The following is a 16,138-nucleotide window of genomic DNA, read 5'->3' on the forward strand; positions in this document are numbered from 1 at the left end:
ATGCCGAGGCAAGGAAAATGGGCTTCATTAACAAACTAAAGTATCGAATGTAATTGAATTTCACGAGCCGTTACAGCTTTCGTAACTTCATACCAGTTTTGTTTCGTTCAACATTTCCTCGGTGGATTGAACGAGTTTCGCGAGATGAGGGGGCGAGACGTCGTTGAACCACGTGTGGCGGCGACGCAATGAAGCACAGCATCCGGCTGTCAAGGAGCGACGGAGAGAAGAAGGATGCTACAGCAGCATCATGATCGCGTATGAAAAGATCAATTTGCCTTAGCAATTGCAGAGAATGGTAGAGTTCGGCTTGACAGGGATACACGTAGGTGTGCACACACACACGCAAGATGCGAAGACTCCCTTTGCGCATGCGCTCCATTTGCCGCACAAAGATTCAAGAAACGGTTCCGCAACTTTGCCGGCTACGCTATGCAGGTGAGTCCGTTCGGGAATGAACAAGTGGTTGGGTTTCATGTCGCAAAGTCGTCGTCCTTTACCACCTTGCGATAAGTTTTTGGTCAGCAGTGTTTTCCTTCGCTTCTTTTACCCGAGTGAGCCCGAATACGTTGTACAAATTTTGTTATACTCTTACAATCAAGCATACTCGCCATTTTTTATAGTGCCAATTATATCAAGCCTGGTAATTACAGTACAGTATCTGGAGTACTGATTAGCACGGTACAACGAGTATTTTCTAATCATCAAATACCGACTGTTCGTTCGTTGAGTGTAATAGAACCGAGGAAGTAATTCTGTGTACTAGTAAAGTTTTCTGTGGGTTTATGTGTGTCGGTTTTTGTCTTTATTCTAATCCGCGCGTCGCGTTGAAGTGATTTTCATATTCAAATGGTGAGTAATACTTGTTTTAACACAGAGGGTTCGTGTCACGTGTAACGTGTAACGAATAACTGATGCAAATTCTATTATCGAGGGGTACAATTATTTCTCCGCGGACGTTGCACTTTTATGACAGTGTGAAACTCTACGCGTAGAGTCAAGTGTCTGATTTGAAAACGCAATTGCACATGACGGTATTCGGTATAACGATTTTAAGCCGGAAAAACAGGCTGTGAATACGTAAGTTGATATTTTTACCGAAACCAATTAAATCAAGTTGGTTAAAAATATTTTTGTCAGGATAAATTTGTTTTGTACTATTTTTCACGGACGTTGAGTTGATCGATAAATTTATTACCACCAGCTACTGCGTTTTCGAAATGTATAGAGAAAACATTATACAGTGCAGTGAATGACGGTATTGAAATTGCATGGCTTGTAGCAATGAGAATGAAGAATCAGTGCCAATTCACACGAAAATTGCATCCGCTTTCAAATCCATTCAATGGTTCATTTCGAACGGCCAAACGGCTACAATTGGCAAAAGAGCCTACAGCGAAGTAATTATCAATCATGATATACTTTCACGCAATCATTTTTCACTACACGCGAATTGACCAATAGTTTCAAACATATCATCTCACGATGTACTATGAAATCGTACGTACCGTTTTACTTCTACCATAACTTGATTCTCTGTGAGAAATCGATTGCAATGTCGATTTTCGTCTGTTTTATTACTCGAATACAAATCAAAAGTCACTATTAGACCATCATTCGTCATCACAAGTCAGAAATCCACGAAATGTGGTATCTCTCTTCACTTTATCCTGTACAGAAGTGAAAGGCAGTCCGTAAAGAAATATGTAATGTAAATTAGCGAGTGATCATCTGTATGTACTGCAGAGACATGCGGCCGCAGTTTTTTTTTTTTGAACCTCCCAAATACGTTGAATTCTCACGTCACTATTATCGCTTACTTGCACATTGAACACGAGTGACGTAAAATTTAATGAGGTTATTTTTCTAATCGAAGAGACTATAATTGTGGTTTATTTTTAGCGTTCAAGTCTCTGACAGTTTTACGAAATAAAGACACAGAAAAAAAACTTTGGACAAAGAGCAAACTACGTAGGTATAGACCAATCAATATAGAAAATAGACACTTTCGTGGCTCCAAATCCCATCTGAAAACTAAGTGTGCCACAATATGAAGTACGGCTTATAGATTAAAACGTACGTGTTAGTAATTCTGAGTTGAGAGAAGGATTTTAATTTTTTTTTTTTATTGATCCTTAAAAGCGAAAAATCCGTTTTATTCGCAGTTTTTCCGCTTCTACGATGAAGACTAATAAAGAAATCTTTTTACTCTAATCAGAAAACTTGCAGAGAATTGTAATACCTTCCTCGTTTTAAAGTCTACGGATGACCGAATGCATCAATGTATGCGTTTTTCTTTTTTGTTCAACGTTTCCGCTTGCTAGCTCATCTTGCTTTGGACTATTAAATGATAACTGTGTCTTAATTTCTTGCATTATTCCATTCCTAATTAAGATCTTTGAATATCATCTCGTCCCCAGTCAATTGGCACAGCCATTCCCTTCCATAAGATAAACGTTACAGTATTGTTTCAGAGTTGGGACAATGGCATAAAATTTTTTAGACAAAATCAAATATAGTGAGAGTCAGATATTGGATGGCTTCGCATGGAATTTCCCACGTGTAGTATAAGTGATAAAAAAAAAAGAATGTATCAGAAAACCGCGAGCATACATCTACTTTTCATTTTTGAATAACAGAACTTGTAAAGTTCAAGGCTTCGTACACACAGTATATATACATTTATTGCTCTATGAATCGTTACGCGTACCAATTGCGGCACTCGGTACGTGTGGAAGCTGACAGCCTAGAGTAAAATCGAGGAAAGTAATACGATGGAGTTGTAGAATGTGCAGAAACAGAGAGGAAGATGGAGATAAAGAGAGAAAGTGGAGAAGAAAGCTGATAAAGCAGCTCTTTCGATTTCGGATAAAAAGAGTAATGGAAAAATGAACCGATAACGCGAAGAACACGAAATAATTACGGGCGAGACTTGCGCTGGTACGTTATATTGTTTTTTTTTTTTTTATTAATTTTCTTGGAAAACGGTAATGCTTGTACATACAATCAGGGTGTTGGACATAGATCGAGTTAAGAAAGTCCTCTCTCTGTCTCTCTCTCTCTGTCTGTTGCGTAGAGAAAGAAATACGACGTCACTCCTTTATCGAACGAAAATAACGAAGCTTGAGAAAAGCTTTGAATGATTATAAGTTGTTTTCGAAGAAATTGTTTGCGACGCGAGGTGTGAGACGTGCCATAGCGATACCATGCACGCGTAGTTGGAATGTAAATGTTATAACGCGCAACGTGTATGGCTCATCGCACGCTCATTGCCAATCGCGATGGTCGAGGTAGTACATGGGCTTTACCTCTTGTTAAAAAACGTTCGACAGAATTATTACGACGAGATCAGCGTATTACACGCACCGAACTGTGTGTTGTCTCGCTTGGTACTCAATCATTAAAGCAATGATGAAAATCGCATCAGCTTTACAAAAATAGTCAGTGAAATGAAATAGTGCGGTGTTCTCACTCGAAAGGGCAAAAATTGTAAGATCTGGGTATGTGGAACTAGCTGACAAACCAAATTTTCAATTGAAAGGAAAATGACTACGTGACTTGCTATTTTGGTGTGTTAAACTATCCACCTGATTGAGAAAAACATTCTGCTTCGTAATCACCGGACAGTGTTTTTTAAATATCTTTTTTATTGTGCAATTCACGTAGCGAATCTATCCGCGGCACAGATCTTTGATCTCCGATTAATCACCATGTTATTACGTACCGTAATACAATGGGCCTTGAAGCACTTTTTTAGCCTACAATACTAATGGCCTGGAGTCAGTGCTCCTCTCATTGGTATTTCTGCAGCATTTTAGATTAGAAAGAATTTACTATTTTACTAGTGATTATTGGAGTCGAGTCTCATCCTCAGGGGGAACAAGTCTAGTCGGTATGGATGTAAAACACACCGAACAATATTAGATGCAACGGTGAATTAGGTCAGATAATACAGTCGTCGGATTAAGGATGAAAAAATTGAGTGATTAATAATAACGTCCTGACCACAATCGTGGATTGATTGCGAGTCAGCCGGAGTAAATAATACTTCGTATGTAACGAATCTTAATGAACCTTTGAATATCGGTCAAACTTATCTGACACATGTAAAATTTAATGCAAAGTCACGGAATCACGCAATTAGTATGAAAAAAAAAGAAAAAAAAAACAAGACATACAAAAACTTCGTTACACTTTTCCTGGGTGCGATTCTATAATCAGGTTGCTTCGAGCGTGAAACGCGACTAGGAACTGGGTCTTTTGTACCCATTGATATGTCAAAAATAAAAAAAATAAAAAAAAAAAAATCAAGACACGCCAAGGTTGAAAGACTATAGAGTATGTATGTACTTACAAAATGAACTAATGATTATGAATTTTTTTTCTTTTTCTCCCCGTAACAGAAAATGGTAAAGATAAACTTTTTGGAGTTGGCAAAGCGAAGATTGCCGATAACGGTGTGGCTCCCGGTTTACACATCTGGTGATGCCCTCAGTGACCTTGTGGCCGGCATCACAGTCGGTCTCACTCTGATTCCTCAGGTGAGAAAAACCAGCGTAATTTATTGAATGAGTTGCAATAATCCTCAATTGCCGTTAAGTCAATATCGTCGGAACGTCGCGTTACGTGAAACATGTTCAACCATTCAAGTCACGTCTTTTCTCTTTCTTTTTTACCCGTCAAGTTACCAAGTTGCGCTTTTTGAGACCAAGACTAACTTAATCTACTCCTAATCTACACTAATTTTTAAGTTTATCTAATTTATTCTATAGTCTTCTTTCTACGCACTCTTTACATTGCTGCCATGGCTACTACCTATCCCACTCATGTATTGTATACGCCTCCTGCAATTCTTATGGGGTCTTCATCCCAGAGCCTAATAAACACTATCTATCTATTACACACATGCTCTGGATAAGAAAATATTTGTTGTCTGAAACAGGCAATCGCCTACGCGGCTCTGGCAGGTCTAGGACCGCAGTTTGGACTGTACAGCGCGTTTGCCGGAAGCTTGGTTTACATCGTTCTTGGTACGTGTAAAGAAGTAAACATCGGACCAACAGCTCTGATATCCTTGCTCACCTTCACATACGCAAAGTAAGCGATAAGCAAATTGATAATTTATACGTTTACCCTTCGATCCGTGCTCGCGTGACAGTAATGCCTCAGTTTCATATGTTTGTATACAAAGTTATGTGTTGAACATTGACGCATGTAAACCGACTGCTGATTACGAGCTCGTCATAACACCTACATAATATTATAAAATGAACATGACTAAACGATAAATAATTCATTTCTGGTATTCGAGTGTAAACGAGTTTCTTCTTCACAATCATACTTTGCGGCAAAATATTTTTCGGAACGATTTCCAAAAGATATAAACCAGGTTACGGTCTACCAATCGGTGAAACAATCATCATACTTACAGAATCAATTCGTGTTTTGCTAGTTACTTCTTTCGATTTACAGAGGATACCCTGAACTCGCCGTACTCCTCTGCTTTCTCTCGGGATGCGTGACCTTGCTTCTCGGCATTCTGCGGCTCGGCTTCCTGGTGGAGCTTGTCTCGGCGCCGGTAGTATCCGGTTTCACGTCGGCGGCCAGTCTGATAATCGCCTGCAGCCAGATCAAGGGTCTCCTGGGGGTGTCTGCCCACGGAGAGGGTTTTGTAGAGATTTGGAAGGGACTCTACGAGTCGATTCACACGGTGCGAATCCCCGATCTGATCCTTTCCTGCTGCTGCATCACCGTGCTGCTGGTACTCAAGGTGAGCACGCCTTGAAGTCAGTCGAACCCAAGACGCAAGAATCTGCGAACATACCTTTCAAACTTTCGTCCTGGTGAATCTATTCTAGCGAATCAAAGAATGCAAGTGTACCAATCAACACGTTACCAAGTGCCTTTGGTTCATTGGAACGGCGAGGAACGCTTTGGTTGTAGTTTCATGCGCTGTGGCTGGATACCTGTTCGAGATATACTCGGTTGTACCCTTCAAATTGACGGGCCACATACGGGCTGGTCTGCCCGCGGTTGGTCCACCACAGTTTTCCATGGTTTCCGGAAATCACACGGTCAGCTTCCTCGAGATGTGCCAAACCCTGAGGACCGGGATCATCGTAGTCCCGCTGGTGTCGGTGATCGGAAACGTGGCCATCGCTAAAGCCTTCTGTACGTTAGGTGTATTTGTGACATTACAGTGGCAAAAAATAAACCTCACTATTTTCACGGCTGATTGTAGTATCTTGATACCTCTGATCAACAGCTCATGGCAAGGTCTTGGATGCGACGCAAGAACTGTTTACTTTGGGGGTTTGCAACGTCGTCGGTTCTTTCTTCAGCTCGATACCGGTCACTGGATCCTTTTCACGAAGTGCTGTGAACAACGCTTCAGGCGTCAGGAGTCCGTTGGGTGGATTGTACTCAGGTGAGTCACGACTTCGCATTATCTTGCATCAACTTACGAACCTTATAAAAAACATTCTATATGGACCAGCTACGGCGCAATATACATTTTTAGGTACGACTTTTCGTAAATGAAATATCTTATGACTTTTTCTTTGCAAGAACATCGGATCGAGAAGGAAATTCTAAAAACATGCATTGACAACATGTTTTGTGATTTAAAACATCGATTTCAAGTTAACTTTGGACAGAACAAATGGTCACGTCATTTAGACGATGATGACTTTGTCAGACCCTTTTCACATCTGTTTACAAAAAAGCGTTGCTTTTGGTCAAATCGTTTGTTACGTAAGAGAAGGACCCTTCTAAAATTCGGTAAATAATTATCCGATCACGATTGTATCGAATTTTCAAGGGTACTCGACTCCAATGTAATGTCGTAATCAGCATCAAGGGTCACCGGTGTACCGATAGCTGATTTAATTGCTTAACATCAGAGTGGTAATTAGATTATGAGGAAGTGTATATACTATACTTTCAGTCTCTGGATTCATCTCGCGTTGGTCATAATTGTTAATTATAATTCAAAGTCGTCATTACGTTGCACGGTTACTTGAGTGTGAATTATTTCTTTGAAAAGTCACGCAAACCAAGGATTACATTCAATGACATACAACATAATAATTCCGTGTGATTTCGTACTTTCTGCTATCATATTTTTCAGGTGTTTTGGTTATTCTGGCGTTAAGTCTGCTGACACCGTACTTCTATTACATTCCGAAAGCGACGTTGAGTTCGGTGGTGATTTGCGCGGTGATATTCATGGTGGACATTAGTATAATACAACCGATCTGGAAATGCAGCAGTGAGTATGCCTACCCTCGAAAACTTTTATTTTCACAACAAACCCCGTTCTTGACGATTCTCTTTCGCCTACAACATATTAAATTAGACGTTTCGTTAATCCTATCACAGGAAAGGACTTGATCCCGGCATTGGGCACGTTTCTCGCATGCTTATTCGTTGGTGTCGAGTTAGGAATTCTCATCGGAGTTGCGATCGATGTCGTTATTCTAATTTACTTCAACGCCAGACCGCACATCACTGTGGAGCAGAAAAATGTGAGTGAACGATAAACGTAGCGATCAAGAGTCCTGATAATCAAAAATTAATAAAAATTTGACGCGTGCTTAATTGTGATCTAGCAGTCTGAGCCGGCTTATGTTACCATACAACCTAGTGGAGCTCTTTTCTTTCCGGCCATCGACCACTTGAGAGAAAAATTAACGAAGAACTTATCTCAGGATGACAATAGCATGAAACCCTCAAAACGACCTACTAACATTGTCCTAGACTGCAAACACGTAGACAGGATAGACTTCACGGCGGTTCAGGTATTCAATGATTTGTACTTCGAGAAAAATTGATCTACACTTCGGTGTAATGAGTATATGTATAATGGATGACGGATAGGCAAATATAAATTAATTTTTTTTTTTATAGGGATTAAATTCGGTCCTGTCAGACCTATCGAAACAGGGTTGTCACTTGATAATGCTGAATCCAAAACCGGAAGTTTTGGCCAGTATACAATCGATTTCAAAGAATCCGATTTTATGGGCAAATTCGGAAAGTGAGTTAATTTCGATCCTCAGGCAAGTCGAAAGCACAAATTCGCTTGGAAGTGAAACGAGATTGGAAATGAATCACATGACAAATTCAACGACAAAAGCGAGATCAACAGATATCGACACAGCTAGCACGAATTTGTGATAAGACTAGACACGAAATTTTGCGAATGAGAGAATTGCAATTCAGTTTTATGAAATACAAAAAAAAAAATAATTTCCCCTGTGAATATGTGTACAGTGGACAGCTTACGTTCGAGTAACTGTATAATGTGATTATCAATATTTGTTTACGTGCCGTTCAAATCTTCCAAAGGAAGCATTTGTGTGAAAAATGTTTATATACTATACTTAAGAAAAAAATAAAACCCAGTGTGCTGAGTACAGAGAGTAATATTTGAACACTAATTATAAGACGCGATTTGCCAAGTTCCTGATACGTGTGAAATACGTAAATAATTTTTGTTTGTGTAAAGTTCTGCAAGCGTACTAAATGGTATACATATATCAGTAGATGTTTTATTACAAAAATGAACTTTTATAATGGTTGTTTTAATCACTAGTGTTTTTTTCATACAACGTAATACTAATTTGTAAACGATAAGAATATTGGTGATAAATGTAAATAATGTAATAACAGGTGGTTAAATAAAATAAAAATAAGAGAGAAAAACAAAACATGACACTAACTGAGGTCTTTTTTTGTGAGGTACTTGCACTAACAACAAGATCAGTCAATATTTTGCCGGAAAAGGCTTGTTTTGTTAGAAATCAACGTAGTACTTTTGTGTGATACTATAAAATAGTAAATGTGTAAGACATGTTTCACAAAAACGGTCAAATAAGTATTAGGAACGATATCACTAGGTGGTTGAAAATCGGATTAGATTATTAATGTCTTGATAAAATGTTTAGAAACTACTATGAGAAAGAATTGAAATTTAGAAAGAATAGTGTGAATAGATCAATCTAACTCTAAGAATGTAATGCTATGTTGTTGCAAGAAAAAAAAAACAATTAACTGGATTTACTTTACGATTAATACAAATATATATTTTCGATATATTTTTATCACGACTTAGTCAAATACTGAACAATTATAACTTTGGCGGTAGAATCATTGGGTAGGTAACAAGAATAAACAATTAAAAACGAATGATAAAAATATTAAAAAAAAACTTTATAGTCAGCAGTCGCTTGACCTAGACAATATTTTAAGGAAACAAAAAACAATGGCAACATTGGTGTAAAACTACACTGAATAGAAATAGCTATAGGAACTTGAAAATTGACAGTTTTGTACAGATTAGAATATCTTTTTTCGTTCATGTCAGGGCTTTTTTTTTCTCAAATAAATGCAATTTTGCGAACGTAACGTAGGTGCGAAAAAAAAAAATTTGTTTCTCCTCTTAAAAAGAACGTCTGTGCTTACGCTATTTCAAGTCTACTGTGACTCTCTCTTTGTGAATCTTCCACGACCCCTGCCTATGGCGTGCACGAAATGATTTGACAATGGTCTCTGAATTTCTTGCGAGTCTTGACATTGCATCATTTCAACAGTACGATGAGCATTAGTTGGTGACGCGACATTGCTTTGCTGCAAGTTTTGTATGTTATGACATGTATTGGCGTTCATATTAGGCGGTAACATGGAAGTCAAAGGTGTTGTGTTACCCGAGTTTATCGTGTTAGATTGAAACTGAGGAAAATCAACGTCAGAAGAACCAGGACTTGCATCTTGCATTATCTGGATACTTGGGTCCAAATTTACTGGCAGGTGGTTAGGGTTCGTCATGTTAACCTTGTGGTGCCCGTTGATAACATTGTTGAAACCCGGAAGGTGGTATGATTCTGATATTGGGCTTTGTTCATCTTGGACACGATAATTATTTTTATAAATGGATGGAATCATACTTTCGATCAGATTTTGTATGCTTATCGATTCATCAGTCCAGCATGATTCTGAATATCCATTGAGTTTTAATCTTTCAAGTTCAATGTCAACGTCACTTATCTTACCCTGCGGTTCTTGACGGTGCAAAGATGCTCCTAAAATTGGATGAGGTATTGGTAGGCTTGTTGGGCGCTTTGCTGCTCCTTGATTTTGAAATCTGGTCGGCAATTTATGAGTTTGTTGCTTTGCACAGGGGCTAAAACTATGCGCTCGTGTATCATAATAATCAGGATTGTTTTGAGTATACTGACTCGGCAGATTTTCTGCACAATAATTTTCATTACGTGGTCTAATAGATTTTGGTTTTTGAACCTCTTCTCTATTATTTTCGCTCATATTTACTGCCAACGAGTTTATAATCAATTGATTGTTTTCATCATCATTTTTTCTGATAGCTCTATGCTTCGCAAAGCCTGGTGGAAGTTTGTCATTTTTAATCCAACGATGTGTACTTTTTTCAGATCGAATTTTTTCTTGGTAGATTTGTGGGTCAAAAGGCGGTAATATTTTGTTATTCATGAACAGTGACTCATTGTCAATAGGCGTACTTGAAAACACATTTTTGTCATCTTGCACGTAATCGAATGGACCATAGGGAGAGTTTATCATGGGGCAAACATTTTGGTAAGGTAAATATTGCGTACCACTTGGATTCACTGAATGAGCACAATCTCCTTGCTGGCATTGCATTTCCTTTTCCACATTTGAATGATCAGGTAAAGGGTAAGCGTTGTAATTCGTTAATTGATGTATAAGACCATTCTCATGAAGTGCAAACTGATTATACAGAGCTAACAAATCCTGGTTTTGCGTATCGTCGAAATTTATGTTCAGAGCGAGCGAGTTTTGACGGTCAAGATTACTTTCCATACCTGTTATGCATCGTGGGTGTGAATTTTGAGAAGGCACCGGACTCGGTGATTTTTGGTTTTCAATGACAAAAACTGAATCTGTGTATTGCAAACTTGTTGCAGGAATATTTGCCATGCAAGGATTTTCCCTCATCATAACCCATACCCCGTAATTAGCTTCGGAATCAGATTTATTCCCTTGAAGTGTTGACTCAGTCACATTGTCAGCTGAATAACAAATTTTGGACTCTAACTTCTGATCTTTACGTTCTTCTTGCAGATCTTGCATGTAGGTTGACTTTTTCCTTGGAACGTTTGATTCGGTTCCATTTTCCGACACTTCAGAAACACTTGTCTGAGTACTCGATGATATGAATTGAACTCGGTGAATATTTTCCGGCTCTGTGCTTTTCGATACTTTATTTATAGCGTTAAAATTTCTGTCGCAAATTTTGTCAGTACCATTTACCTCTTTTAAGCCGTATATTTTACTTTCCGTTCTCTTGGACGTTTCTGCCCCTGACTTTGGAGGGGCTGAACAGTTGTTAATGGATTCTGTGGAACTATCAATAGCACACGAACTTTGATCCGAGAGCCGGTCTGCTGATGAATTATTGCTAGCTGACTCTAGGATCGAATGATTCGATTCTTCAACAATGCTAGACTTTGTATCTTTCACGAATAATGGTTTTTTAAGTGTTTGGTCAGATGTTCCTACACTTCTCACATCAATGATATTTTCTTCACCAGATTTGGATTTTCCAACGTTGTCAGTTTGCATAACTTTTGCTGATGACGTATTATTCGGTACTGAATCTCGAGACCTTACGTTTCCCACACCTAGGCTACATGTATTTTGTATATACTGTTGTTCCTTCATTCTAGCACCTTTTCCCATAAAAAGTCGACGCTCAGAATACCTGTCAAGTCTTCCATATTTATCAATATTTGGTGGTTCACTGTCATTGATACGAAAAGTTGCGACCGATTTTTTTGGATGGTATTCAGATCTTTCACAGTCTTCGCCTGAATCGCTTGAGGCAATTTTTACATCAATCGATTCATTGAATGCAACTACTCTTGGAGATCGAATTTCTTTAATCTCCTCGTCGGGCATACTGCTTCTTTTTTTGAAACAGAAGTCCAAATTCTCTGATCTGTTGGTGCAACTGTTTACTTTGCAATTTCGCAGTATACCGGACTTTGGACAAGTATTGTTGTTCTTATTTTTGTTATTATTGTTATTAAAACTTTTTCTTTGACACGATATGTTATTTATTGCCTTTTCAATCGGGGATGGCATATTTCTTTGCACGTTGTCCCTACATTTGAAAAGAAAAAATACCTGTGTACTTAATTCATTGCCTCAGATATAAATATTGATTAGCTCTTTTATAAAACATGAGATAACATAATTGCTATTGTCGATTAATTTTTTTTTTTTTTGATAACTGAACTAAAATACATTGTTCATACCAAATGGTAACACATTTTACTAATTCAATTGTCTTTAATCTTACCAGCCGGCATCGTCGTCGTCGTGGTCTCCGTAAAGAGCGTCCCATCGATTTTCTTTTTTCGGTGACAATCTTTTAAATTGCTCTAATTGCGCAGTAGCGATACTTTCGGCCAGAGCTTGGCTCAGCATTTCTTCTTCTGTCAATGTGTCAATCCTTACAGATTGAACGTTTGCAAATAACTTGTTGGCAACATTAGTGTCTGATGACCAAACACTTTCGTCAACGAACACATCAGCAGCAGAGTTTGAAGGTATTTTTATAATCTCTGTTCGTTTCTTTTCGAGAAAATTTTGCTGAAGCTTTGATCCCTCCATCGATTGTTCTGTCTCCTCTTTCCTTTTCCTTTTTTTTTTTTCTTTTCGCGTCCCGCAAAAATAATCCTCATCTGTTTTTTTGAGAGATATTACCCTCTGGTCGTTAGCTAATCTCCGCGTATTCCTGTATGCATCACAATACTAGCAATGTATTTAGACGAAAAATGTGAAGCTCGGATAATTATTACATTAGAAAGTATAGTTAGTCAACATTTAAAAACACCGTTCAACGAACAGTTTTAATATCAAACTTCACTCAGATCATGATTGTGATAATCAGATTTTAGTTTTCTACACCCTAATACCATCATCCATTCGCATATTTCGCTTTTTAAGATCAGTTTGAATTTTTGAAGCATTTATATTCAACATTTCTATATGACGGAATTTTCATTATTCTTAATTACGAATTTTCTATTAAATAGTTTATACTAATAGTCATAAAAAAAAAGAAATTTCGAGGCCAAGTTTAATTACTCTGAAATTGAGATTGAGATTCAGAAAGAGCAACTGAATTTATATGAGTTTAATTTTATTACACTATTATTCCTTCGACAGTCAACATTTTTCAACCTACAAATTGAAAGAAAAGTCTTCCTATCAACAATGTTGAAGAGATCTCTTAGTGTCGGGATTTTATTTTTTTACCACAAGCATATCCTCAACCCTGTTAAAATACATTGAAGCATTTTGCTCATAAATTGATTCTTTCTGGATCCTCTTGTATAAATTTTTTACAATCATCAATTCTGATTTGACTTACTGATGAACGGAATGACGTATGTATGTATATTTATGAAAGAAAATTTGTTAAAGAATCCAGTTATAAATAATAAGGTATGATTTGACAGAATTGTACACATGAGGGATTTGGGGTGGTAAAAAATAGCACAAAATTATGACCCTTGTGATTTGCGTTTTGTAGTTAAAATTTGTGATATTGATGCTAGTAAAGTTCATGTAAAAAATATATGAGTAAACGATGTAGTCACTGTAGCTAAATTATGTTCAAGTAGTAATTTACTCATTTCAGGAACCATACGTAAGCCTTCAATAGTTGAAAAGAAAACTGCATCTCATGTTTATATTTAGTTGTGTTAAGGACACAAATTTCAAGCTCACTAAAATTGTAGCAGTTTGATTTTTTAACCCTTATTTTAAGCAAACTCAAAATAATTAATTTCAACTGCACCTTCTGAAATGTCATTTTGTAAAAAATTTTAGTTAGATATGTAACATGATCAGACTGCATAATTTATAAATTCTCAAATTCTGCAAACCAAGCTATAAACTCACGAGACATATTTCGTAGAGATCGGATGGATATAATAGAAACGTTCACTCAAATATCATATCATCGATCATAAAAAATTGTACCGGGTGATACGAACAAAAAAATATATGTATAAAAATAGAGCATACTGTTTCTGCATTGAAGAAGTTTGCTTTAGCCAAGTCATTTTGTGGATTCTATTGACAATATTTGCTCTCACTGCTCTTTCCCAGGATGCATCAAGATTTACTGATGACTTACCTACAAGGATAAAAAAAAAAAAAAAACACATTGTCAGGAATAAAATCAAAGACTAGAAGCCCTGCAGTCGAGCTACAAGTCACAAAAATAACCAAAAATTCTATTAACGATCTGCGAAGTAGGATCCATAAGACGTAAAAATTGTCAATTACTGAATGTAGATGAACACCGAATGCCGATTGATTACTTTTGTGATTACAGCCGGTAAATGACCTCTCACTGTTTGCTATACGTATCATATTAAGATATAAATTACAGTCCGTATAGGTTTTGCGTCGTAAGTAATCACTTTTTTTTTGCACGAATAATAAAGACTGTAAATAGACGGAGATTCAGATACCCTGTGAGGTAAACTGTCACGAGCGACGCGAAGCGTGTCTTTGTTTACTACGTAACTATGTTGCAATTCGCAATGGCACGGTTAGTTCGGTTAATTGCTTTGAAATTGTGATTACGCGTAAACAATCTGACGAATACATACCTCTTTGCATGGTAACTAAGAGTTCAATGATAAAACGTGGTGACATAAACTGCCGAATGACTTCAGCGTGGAGAAACGTCGATTAAATGTGCAGCGGGGAGAAGCGACAAGAAATTACAGAATAAAGTAACCAAACACTCAACCTCACTCCTTCAGCGTTTATGGCTTTGCACTAGAGAACGGTACATGCGACCCGGCGAATTCAAGGCACACAATCTGAGCTTCGACGAATCACAATGGCGGGTACAATTAAACATCCAATCCGCTGAACGGGATTTGAATTGTACAGTTTGATTAGTAAGTTACAAAAGTCAATTGAAACCACGCTCCGTTGGTAAAAACGTACTCCTAAGACACCGGATCACGGACTCGGGCTCTACTAGTCATTTGAGCGTGCGTCAGATGGCGTAACAAGAAAAAGTGAACGTCGATCACAGATCATATTATTGTAAGAAGCACAAAATCTAGTTTGAAACGCGACTAGAAATTAAGTATTGTTTTACGACGCTAGGGAAACTACGGATAGCATTTTTTAACCACTGTGAAACGTGTTGACGGTACTTAGGTGATATTCGAAGATCCAAGGCAATTCACTATGTATTATCAAACGTTCATTTAAACGTAAATTTGAGCCGTCAACCCTATCCCATCGTTGAGAAACATCTTAAACTATTGCAAAATCGTTTGAAGTAAATAACATTGTGATCTCTCGAATCCTACTTCAAGTTCCAAGAAGTAGGGAATTTGTTATATAAAAACGTGACTGATACCAACAACGAAATGGATTCTGCGACAGCTAATTTTCCTCCCTAGTCAGCTACGTTGGCAATAAATTACATTTGGATAATTTCAAAACTTCAAAACTTAGCTGTCGTAAAATCAATTTCTATATATGTATGTATGTATGTACGTACATGCATAACCTGTTCCGCCGCAAGTGTAAATAGAAGACAGGCCAGTGTAACTAGAATGACCGCAGTGAAAAAGCCAATTACGTCAACTTTCAATTAAATATTTTATCATACCAAATCGAATCAATTTACTAAAACTTGGAGTGACACGCGTCCAGAACTTTATTATTAATCGCATACGACTTACTCATCATCGTTACGTCGCACTCGTAGCCACATATGTAACGGGTTGAAGGTACAAATGAAGTCATCTCGATGCAGAAGTGACTTAGAAACAGCTGATACGTTTTTCACCAGTTCACTGTTTCGTAAACATCAACAGTAAGACCGATCATCGTGTACATCCGAATGTTGTTTTTAAAACTTCACTCACATGGGCTTTACACGTATAATTTAGAGTAGGCTATAAACAGATTTTGTAAAAACATACTTGCAAAAAGAGTTGTAATTTAATTTCACACGTGCATGATAATCGACACCATAAATTCCGACTCCACAATCACTTCGAATTACCGAATTCGGACTACCGCAGACTAAACC

The 16,138-nt window shown here is 37.6% G+C and overlaps 2 protein-coding genes across 8 annotated transcripts; one reads left to right on the forward strand and one right to left on the reverse strand.

Annotated features, from left to right (window-relative positions):
* Positions 1 to 417: 417 nt before the first annotated feature.
* LOC124174828 (sodium-independent sulfate anion transporter-like) lies at positions 418 to 8,671 on the forward strand. 4 transcript variants are annotated; one of them, XM_046554364.1, is made up of 10 exons: positions 418 to 438; positions 4,404 to 4,541; positions 4,943 to 5,097; positions 5,473 to 5,770; positions 5,859 to 6,171; positions 6,266 to 6,427; positions 7,130 to 7,270; positions 7,381 to 7,526; positions 7,611 to 7,799; positions 7,909 to 8,671. In XM_046554364.1, the coding sequence occupies exons 1-10, from the start codon at positions 433 to 435 to the stop codon at positions 8,176 to 8,178; spliced, it is 1,818 nt and encodes a 605-aa protein (XP_046410320.1). In that variant the 5' UTR covers positions 418 to 432; the 3' UTR covers positions 8,179 to 8,671. The 4 variants fall into 4 exon arrangements, with proteins under 4 accessions (XP_046410320.1, XP_046410322.1, XP_046410323.1 ...); XM_046554366.1 differs by having other exon boundaries at positions 7,614 to 7,799; XM_046554367.1 differs by lacking the exon at positions 418 to 438 and adding an exon at positions 452 to 852.
* A 346-nt stretch (positions 8,672 to 9,017) lies between these two features.
* Positions 9,018 to 14,892, reverse strand: LOC124174827. 4 transcript variants are annotated; one of them, XM_046554363.1, is made up of 5 exons: positions 14,688 to 14,892; positions 14,095 to 14,206; positions 12,359 to 12,796; positions 10,053 to 12,160; positions 9,018 to 9,905 (listed from the first exon to the last, which is right to left on the reverse strand). In XM_046554363.1, exons 1-5 carry the CDS (start codon positions 14,731 to 14,733, stop codon positions 9,478 to 9,480), a joined length of 3,132 nt encoding a protein of 1,043 aa, XP_046410319.1. In that variant the 5' UTR covers positions 14,734 to 14,892; the 3' UTR covers positions 9,018 to 9,477. The 4 variants fall into 4 exon arrangements, with proteins under 4 accessions (XP_046410319.1, XP_046410316.1, XP_046410318.1 ...); XM_046554360.1 differs by having other exon boundaries at positions 9,018 to 12,160; XM_046554362.1 differs by lacking the exon at positions 14,688 to 14,892 and adding an exon at positions 14,463 to 14,530 and having other exon boundaries at positions 9,018 to 12,160.
* Between the last annotated feature and the right edge of the window lie 1,246 nt (positions 14,893 to 16,138).

Source organism: Neodiprion fabricii, chromosome 2 (genome assembly GCF_021155785.1).
Source record: "Neodiprion fabricii isolate iyNeoFabr1 chromosome 2, iyNeoFabr1.1, whole genome shotgun sequence".
Lineage (NCBI taxonomy): Eukaryota > Metazoa > Arthropoda > Insecta > Hymenoptera > Diprionidae > Neodiprion > Neodiprion fabricii.